The sequence below is a fragment of the Atta cephalotes genome (assembly GCF_000143395.1).
Source record: "Atta cephalotes unplaced genomic scaffold scaffold00019, whole genome shotgun sequence".
Taxonomy (NCBI): Eukaryota; Metazoa; Arthropoda; class Insecta; order Hymenoptera; family Formicidae; genus Atta; species Atta cephalotes.
In genome coordinates this window covers 4,554,565-4,563,329 of record NW_012130083.1, presented here as the reverse complement: position 1 = coordinate 4,563,329, position 8,765 = coordinate 4,554,565, and the positions used below count along the sequence as shown (strand labels likewise).

At 31.1% G+C, this 8,765-nt stretch overlaps 3 protein-coding genes across 3 annotated transcripts in view; 1 reads left to right on the top strand and 2 right to left on the bottom strand.

The window, feature by feature from the left end:
* LOC105619094 (DNA ligase 1) overlaps positions 1 to 2,959 on the bottom strand; it is a 5,750-nt gene extending 2,791 nt beyond the window's left edge. Inside the window, exons 1-9 of the mRNA XM_012200626.1 lie at positions 2,763 to 2,959; positions 2,575 to 2,657; positions 2,211 to 2,512; positions 1,692 to 2,013; positions 1,426 to 1,552; positions 1,145 to 1,317; positions 844 to 1,067; positions 333 to 461; positions 131 to 270 (exon numbers count right to left, since the gene is read on the bottom strand). Of these exons, the coding sequence (XP_012056016.1) occupies positions 131 to 270; positions 333 to 461; positions 844 to 1,067; positions 1,145 to 1,317; positions 1,426 to 1,552; positions 1,692 to 2,013; positions 2,211 to 2,512; positions 2,575 to 2,657; positions 2,763 to 2,959 (1,697 nt within the window). The remainder of the gene's footprint in view (positions 1 to 130; positions 271 to 332; positions 462 to 843; positions 1,068 to 1,144; positions 1,318 to 1,425; positions 1,553 to 1,691; positions 2,014 to 2,210; positions 2,513 to 2,574; positions 2,658 to 2,762) is intronic.
* Positions 2,960 to 3,885: 926 nt separating this feature from the next.
* On the bottom strand, positions 3,886 to 5,200 carry LOC105619093 (GTPase Era, mitochondrial). The gene is made up of 3 exons (XM_012200625.1): positions 4,973 to 5,200; positions 4,369 to 4,806; positions 3,886 to 4,233 (listed from the first exon to the last, which is right to left on the bottom strand). Exons 1-3 carry the CDS (start codon positions 5,198 to 5,200, stop codon positions 3,886 to 3,888), a joined length of 1,014 nt encoding a protein of 337 aa, XP_012056015.1.
* A 3,349-nt stretch (positions 5,201 to 8,549) lies between these two features.
* LOC105619092 overlaps positions 8,550 to 8,765 on the top strand; it is a 1,704-nt gene continuing 1,488 nt past the window's right edge. Inside the window, exon 1 of the mRNA XM_012200624.1 lies at positions 8,550 to 8,625. Within this exon, the coding sequence (XP_012056014.1) occupies positions 8,550 to 8,625 (76 nt within the window). The remainder of the gene's footprint in view (positions 8,626 to 8,765) is intronic.

The window sequence follows — 8,765 nt, the reverse complement described above, 5'->3', positions numbered from 1 at the left end:
ATTATATATATATATATATATATATATATATATATATTTCCTTCTTTTTAATTAAGGAAAACATTTTGTTTCGACAAAAATTACTTAATTTATTGTTGTAATATTTATAATATTTTCAAAATAATCTTACCAATACGTTGTTTTCAATATAAGCGCTATTTCATCATATTTCTCTTTGAAACGATCACTTGACATCTTTTTGCTTGCATTTAGAATTTCTGGTGGATACTTTTGTTCCGGCGGTGTCATCGCGCAAGCTAAAGCCAATGCCTAAGAAAATCCAGATATTTAATAATGTTGATCAAAACTGTATAATATCGCAAACAACTTACTTGTAAAACAGATTGTTCCGCCAATCCAATGCGAAGCTTTCCAGCTAATAATCTAACTAGATATCTTGCTTCTATATTTCGGCACGCTACAAACAGCGTCTGAATTTTATCCAACTTTTTCGATAGAGACTGTAGAAAAAAAATTTTTATTTTACATAAATATAATACAATTTGCGATTTATTTATTCCTATATAAATCTTTCAATTTCTCATTATTTAATCTTTTTCTGAAACCAAATATATATCACACAATCTTTATATTTCTCGTAATTCTTCTTTAATTATTTAAAAATCAAAATTAATTTAAAAATTTTTAAAATCTAAATCAAAGAGAAAATTTTTACAATAATACAAATTAATTGTAATTAATTTGTAATTTATGATATAAATTTAAAATTTCTCAAATCTTTATTTTTTATAATTCAAACCTCGTTACTTTGTAATTTTTTTTTAATTTTACATATTCATGTTAATCATAAAAAATCATAATTAGAGCAGTTGCATGTGTTACCGCATGTCCTGTCATCTGAGCAATTTCCATCAATCTGGAATATACATTGGGAACTGTCAATGGCGCCGGTTGAAACATAGTTCTCTGATTAGATTTACTATTTTCCGCTATAATTCCCAAATCGCCAACCTCCTGGACATCGGTTCTAATTTGCGCCAATGTTCTACCAGTACATTGCGCTATCGCCTTCATCAGATTCGTATCAGCGATTCCAAACTCAACTCCTAAAATTTAAATAGTTATTTTTAGACAAACTTAATTGGTTTCTTCTGAATTTTGAATAATTAATATCATTATTAACCTTCATACGCTGGCGCTAATTGATTAAGGCACAGATAAACGCTCGGCAAAAGATCCTTGGGGCTCAGAACTATGACAGACCGGAAGTAATTTGATAGTATCTCTATTATCTTTAATCTTGCACTAGTTTCTTCGATGATCTCCAAAGTGCGCGCGAATGCGCTATATGGAGTTCTGTAAGCGAATTTCAAAAGGGAGAAGTTTTTAAATATTGGTACAAAATTTTCATGGTTTCTTATAGTAAATTAAAACCTAAAAATACAAAATTATATTTCAACTCACTTGTCTCCTCGTTTCCAACACGCATCGTCTATCGGATGATAGATGGACGCGCTGGGGTTGTAAGATTGGTTGGCACTTTTTCCATTGTTCACTTTGTCATCTTTCACGTCGCTCTTTTGCTTAGATACTGCAACACAATTTCAAATACATAATTGTTCGAAATAAAATATTTAAAGTTTATACTATTCTTTAAATTCATTTAAATCTGTATTTTAAAATTCAATACGCAACTTTTTCAAAGTACTCTTAAATTGTTGAATACTTACTAAAAAAGTTGGGCACTTTCTTAGCCTTTTTTTCGGGTGTAGGCTCTTTCTTCAGATTTTTTTCATCCTTAGAGGGAGTCTGTGATTTCTCAGGTGTAGACTCTTTTTTTGAACTTTCATTCTTAGAGGGAGTCTGCGACTTCTCAGGTGTAGACTTTTTCTTCGGACTTAGATTTTTCTCTTCATTGTTCGAAGCACTTTCGTTTGCGTCATTATCAGAAGCGTTATCAGAAACATTTTTATTTATATTGCTGGACTTGTCTACACTTTCAGTCTTCTTCTCCTCGTTATCAGTCTCTGATTTTTTTGGACTTTCAGGTAACTATAATCACCATTTATACATATAAGAAAAGTTTATAGAATACTTAGAAATTTATAGATCGAATTGATCGAAATCACATTTTGATCTCCAGCCAAAAATAAATATTTAATTTTGATTCAATTTCGGCCAAAAACAAAACTGAAACTGAAACTTAAATAAGTCTTAAGAAAAACAATTTTAAAAGAATTTGAACTTACAGATAGGTGAGTCTCATCATCACTAGAATCTACTAGTTGCACTATCTTGGACCATTTCTTTTTCACAGATTTCTTTACTTTTTCTATCTCATTGAACTTTGATTTCTTCGTTGAAAACGTAGATTCTTCTTTTTTGTTTTTCTCTTCAGCTATACTGTTTTCTATATGATTATTCTTCTCAGCGTTATTTTCAGCCTCTTCCTTCTTTTTCTTTTTACCAGAAATATCTTTCAATTGCTTTTTTTCTGCCTTTTTTGATGCTCTAGGGGAAAGCTTACTAGGCTTAATTTTTGGGGTAGTTCCTTAAAGATAATTACAGAGATATATCATTGTTGAAATATTTATAGTTTGACAGAGTAATTACCTAGTTTGCGAGGCTTAACACTTGGCGAAGGTGTCTTGGAAAGTGTCTTTGACTTTGTACGTTTAACATTATTCGAAGGTGAACTGCAAAACCGATTTATAAGAAAACAAATAAATACAAATAGAAACTTTTAATAATTTAATTAAAAATATTAATGCTTCAACATATAAATTATTGAGTTTAATTACCTGGAACTATTGCTGCTATCTCTTTTCCGTTTGCCATTCTCCGTCGCATTCTGATTCTGTTTGTCCGACAAGTTGTGGCTGTTGGTTGTATGTAGCCAATTAAAAATAACAAATCGACTGCGAGCTGCGACTGTGAACTCTAGCCGTCGAATCGGCAGAGCCAGCGAGCTCAAGCGCGTAGTGAGGATTTTCAGCATAATCGACTATCATAGAGAAAGAGATTATTAATAGTAAAACATACCTCTCCGAATTATCCTGGCCTGAATTCTCCTTCTTGGATGATATCTTAATGAAAAAGGAACTATAAAGATAAAGCAAATGACAAACACTTATCTATGTACAAATAATTATTATCCTAATTAATCGAATCGTGTATTTATAATTATAGATTAAGTTATGTCAAATTGTTAAATAATTATTATATTTACTCACTCTATACGACGCTGCGCCATTATTACGCTTCTACGCGTTTGACAGATTTCCCGCGTTTATTTTATGGCATGACGATGACATAACCTCACTTTCATACTAGATAGAAAAGTCTGACAGCATCAATGCCGGCACACTAGCGCCAATTGAAAAAGTGAATATCAACTACATAGCAACATACAATATCAATATTTCCACTACTTAGTTCCTGTCCGTGCTACACCCACTTTCAAAATTATATACTGCATTTATACATAGAATATAATAATTTACATCTACGTATATACAATGTAAACTTAGACTGCCTTTATTTATAGTTTTAGTTTACAAATAAAATTAAGATTTAAAAAAAAGATAAACTGACTGCTGCTATAACTCTGAAGTCTTTATAAATAATCATTAAACAACTGAGATCCAGTTCCTGCACGAATGTAAGAACTTTTTTCGGTTTCACTTGCTGTTAGTTAATTCTTAGAAAAATTCTTTGTAGAAAATATTTAAATTAAAAAAAAAAAAGAATAAATTGAACCTAAACTGAAATTAATCTTGTGGGACCGAGTCTTACAAATGCAAGAATCATATTCTTAAATTAGAAATTGATTTTTAAACGTTTTGGTTGTATTGAAAACAAAAATATCTTATTTATAAATACTTAACTTTATTTAACAAATAACAAATATAAGTCAAATTATATTCAAGATTCCACAGCTAGCTTTAATCTCACCAATGTTCGAAAAGCGTGCCGCAGTTCCTGTTCTGCCATAACAGCGACTTGACCTATTCTATTATTTCTACCGCGCGTTAATAGACGAGCGATGCGCTTGTTGGGGCACGTAATGGATACCAGTGCATTGACACTGTCATCGGGTGCTGGATCAAAGTGCTCTAACTTCACCAGTAAACGATAAGGAACCTCATTCGGTAGAATGTCTAGCAGCTTTGCTCTTACTGTCTGCCATATTATATCCTGACATGTATTATCACTGTAAACATGTCCTTCATACTCCCAGGCTCGTGGCTTAGCTGAATCTAACAAATAAGTCTGCAAAACATAAAAAAAAAGTAATAGACTAGATGTTATATTTCAAATATGGAAATTATAATTTCTAAAAATTATGTTATAAATTATAATTTATTATCACTTGTGTCTAATTCTTTACAGTAATTGCAAATTTACCCTCAAGTCGTCAACACCGTCCCCAGTCAAAGCAGATATCATAAATACATCATAGAAATCCGGAGACTTCTTGCTTTTGGTCAAAGTGTATACAAAATCTAACAATACCTCCTTCTTCTTTATTCTGTCTACTTTGTTAATGACCAGAATTATAGGAATCTTCTTTCTTGTATCTTCTGTCAAAAGTTCTAATATATTTGTATCAATTTTATGTCTAGTATATATATTTTCTGCATCCTGCACAATTCCTATAATATCTGCCACATTCAAGGAGGTTTTCTGATCTTTTCTGAAGCTGTCGGCTAACTTGAACTTTTTACATTCAGTCAGAGAAACCATACCAGGCGTATCCATAAATATAAGCTGAATATCACCTTCACAATAAATTGCATGTGCTTTGGTTTGTGTGGTGTGTACTTTGCAGGATACGGGGCATATCTAACAACATAATATAAAAAGAAATATATATATATATATAATAGAAAAAATATAAATTACTGTAATAAATTTTTGCAAAATGTTCTTTGTTTTTAAAGTGCAAGCAAGAGATATAAATAATATACTTTAATTATTTACATTTATATAAAAAATAGAAAATAATTACCGATCGTTTAATAAGTTGATTAACGAGTGTGCTTTTTCCGACATTTGGCGCGCCTAGAAAAGCGATCTTCAAAGACTTTTCAGCTTCACGACGTATCGATGTACGATTTTCATTGGATTGTAAAGTAAATTCTTGCGGATCATTCGAAATGCAGATAGTGCTTGAGAAACATTGCCGTAAATAACGCGCACTCGCGCGAATCGAGTACCTCTTGATCGTAAATAACATTTCGTGTTTAAGACATCAAAGTGATTTTGAGAAGTTTTATATGCACGTTGAATAGTTCTCTGAAATTATGCTTCCTTTTATTGTTTTATTTTTTCTTATATTGTTTCATGAACATTACATCGCAGTGTGTAAGTTATATTTACATGAGCGATTTCTTCTTCTTTTAGATAGCTAATTTTCAAGTCACAAAATCGTAGTTTATTTATTTATCAAAAATTTAATTTTCTAGTATAGGCTGTGATTAATTAATAGATTCTTGAAAATTATACACTCTCATGTGACATCACCATCGACGTGATACATAAAGGTGCCTTTTCAAGCTGACGACACTCCGACTGACACTCATCTTAATGTCAAATGGTCACGTGATAAAAATTAACTCTTGATCTATATACAGATGTCTATGCTTGATATCTATTTATCAATTTTACATGTGATTTGTTAAGCGTCAAACATTAACAAGGCAATTTAAAACTGTTTATTTTTCTTTTATAATATAAATATCAAAATACAATAGTAATTAAAAATATTAAAAATCAGTTTTTATTGTACAAGAAATGCCTTTGTTATTTCATATAATTTCTAAGTAAAATATTAAATTTATCTAATCTACATTGTTTTGTTATTTAGAGTAATCTAAATAACAAAAGACACATTTTAAGACACATTTTTAGATATTCTAGTTTAATAAAATTAATATTTTTCAAAATTAACTTTTTACTTAACTTGAGTTAATTCAATCTTAACATAATAATCTTAACTTCAATTTCATAAACTTTAAGTTTTTGTTTATTCAATTTTTAACTTGACTATTTTAATTTTATAGACCATTAATTTTAACTTAATTTAGTTAATTAAAAAAAACATTTATTTATCTAATCTTATACATCGTTAATAAAAACTGATTATGAATTGTCAGCCTGTTCCTTTAGAAAAAATTTATAAAACAGAACTATTTCCAAATAAGATTAGAGCTGATTTGATTGGTCATGCCAATTATTACTACCGTCTCGAATCGGCGTCGATTTAGCGCATCTCGCGCACAACTTCACGTCGTACCTCGTGCGTCGTCATTAGTGAAGCAATGGCGAACAACGACGACTCGCGCGAGGATAGATGTCTGTGATTGTTTGTTATCAATGCATGTCTATCGTAGCCTGTGACTTTCATTGATCTTTTTGCTCCTTCTCGCTGGAGACGGCGCAAGGCGAGAAATATTGCACCTCGAAAAGACTGTGCGTTTGTTTATAGAAGAGAAGGGTGAGGAAAAAAAAGTGATAACCGGAGTAGCGCGACTTCGACAGAAACGAGAACATAAAAGCGCGGAAATAACGTGAGAATATTGGATCCTGGTACTTATTTCTTGTCAATTGCATCACGCCGGTCACGCCGATGCTCAATGACAGATAAACGAGGCTCGATCCATGAACGTGTTGAGGTCGCCTGCGACACGTTGGTGAACAGACACGGAGGACAAGTGAATGTCGCAGACGCCTCTTAGCAGTTTCAGCTGACTCCTTGAGAGGATCAGCACGTTCTACTGATTCTTTACTCTGTTAGTTTGCATTTATAAATTTCTCTGTCTAAGACCTGTCTTAAAGGCAGGAGGTAAGCCTGTTGCACACAGGACGCATCAACGCATAATGAATGCTCGCATGGAAAAGCGTTTTATGTGTAGCAAGAAACAATGCAATAATCAATTGGACTCAGATCTGAAAGAGTGATGCGTTAATGTGTTCTGGATGCAACAGGCCATACAACTGAAAAGGAAACGAATTGAGCGATACTAATTAGGGTTTATTCTCTGCGCCTTTTTCCTGCACTTTCTGCACTTTTCTGACACAGTTGCTGTAGGATTCCCTTTACTCCGGATCCCTCGCCCTACTGGAACAGCTGGCTCCCTTTAAACTGATTTTTTTTCACACTATACTATTATGTTATATATTTACTGTGTGGTTATATATATAAAGTGAAAAAAAACGAGCGAAAGAGCACTTGATGACATTTTATTTTTTCTATATGTTGTTAGAACAAAAGTGAATAAAGAGGTTACAGAAGCAGTAAAAACAGAACCGTTTATAATATTCTATATGTTTTTGATATTGATAATGATCCAATCGCGATTGAAATGTTTGTTTATTGCTAACACATTGTATTAAACCTTAACTAAAGGATATAATTGTTTTTCTTTATTTATATTCCAATACTTATGTTTCTTACATTAACTATGTAATTGAATAATTTTTTGGCTTGTAACCCTTTTTTTCTCGTTTTGTTATTTTTTTTTTTATTTTTAATAAATTAAATGAGCGTTTTCATCAGTTTTCTTGGCTGCACTTTTGCATAATTGTTTACTTTGAAAAATGAATAAATACACGAATAAATAAATGAATAAATACAACTGAAAAAAACTCGATTTTATTTTCTATTTATTATAATAATTTTTTACATAAATATTTGTAATATTCATAACATATTTGGTTATTTTTAAATATATAAAATATGAGCATCTAAAATATCTATTTTTTAGTCATTCAATTCTATTCTTTTCTATTGTGTAACTGTGCACTTTTAACATTCATTAAAATGCCAATTATCTTATTTATTTAACTGATAAATACATGGTGCTCTTTTCAGAACATCATACAGCATGACAATGCACCTTTAAGATAGAAGATGAACTTTATCAGTATCATTGACAATAAGTTTATAACAGACAATGAGTAATATACATCAAAAACTGATAGAACGTATCTATTCAAAATATATGATCAGTGGGACTTGGGATCGATCCCGACGAGCAGGAGAGTTGCAAGTTGAAGGAAATGTTCAAGAAGGATCATGTATAATTCTTACATCGACAAGAAATCATTGTAGAGTAAGTAGTGATACTATCTAAAGTTTAGCTCCCATTGTGTATGAGAAAAAGTTAAAATAAAAGTATTGATTATTCTGATAAAAAACTGATTGAGAATTTGCTGATAAAAATTGTTCATAAAAAGAGATAAAGGAAAGTCTGTCAAAATTTGTCTTTATTTGATAGAAAGTTTTTTGAGGCTTGATAGAGAATTTATAGATTTTTATGGCGTTTCTTAAAATGTCTTTAAATCTTGTTGTTAATATAAAAAGAGAAAAAAGGAAATGAATTTTAATTAGAATAAAAATATGTTTTAAACTGTATTTCTGCGTTTCTTTGTGCATCAGTTTATTTCTTGGCCTTTCATAAAAATACACAACAAGGCCATTGAATATTTATTGAGACACAGGCTATGATTTATAGCCAAAAAATTAAAAATGCTATCTTCATTAGTTAACAATGGATCTCTGAATCCGCTGCAGTAACTTCCTGATGCACTTCTGGCTCAACAAACCGCCGGGCAGGTTCGGTGGCCGATATCCCGCCACACCTATGCCCAAATCACACAGTAAGTGTACCAAAGTATATAATGAATCCAGCAAAGTACGAGCAAAAAATAAAGGATATGAAAATTATATATTACAATTCTATTTGCTTGTGGGTATATATATATATATATATATATATATATATATATATATATGTGTG

Coding starts and splice junctions, on each gene's coding strand:
- LOC105619093 (XM_012200625.1), bottom strand. CDS start 5,200: ATGTTATTTACGATCAAGAGGTACTCGATTCGCGCGAGTGCGCGTTAT. Junction 4,807..4,972: donor ATCAACTTATTAAACGATCG/GTAATTATTTTC, acceptor TTATGTTGTTAG/ATATGCCCCGTATCCTGCAA. Junction 4,234..4,368: donor ACGGTGTTGACGACTTGAGG/GTAAATTTGCAA, acceptor TATGTTTTGCAG/ACTTATTTGTTAGATTCAGC.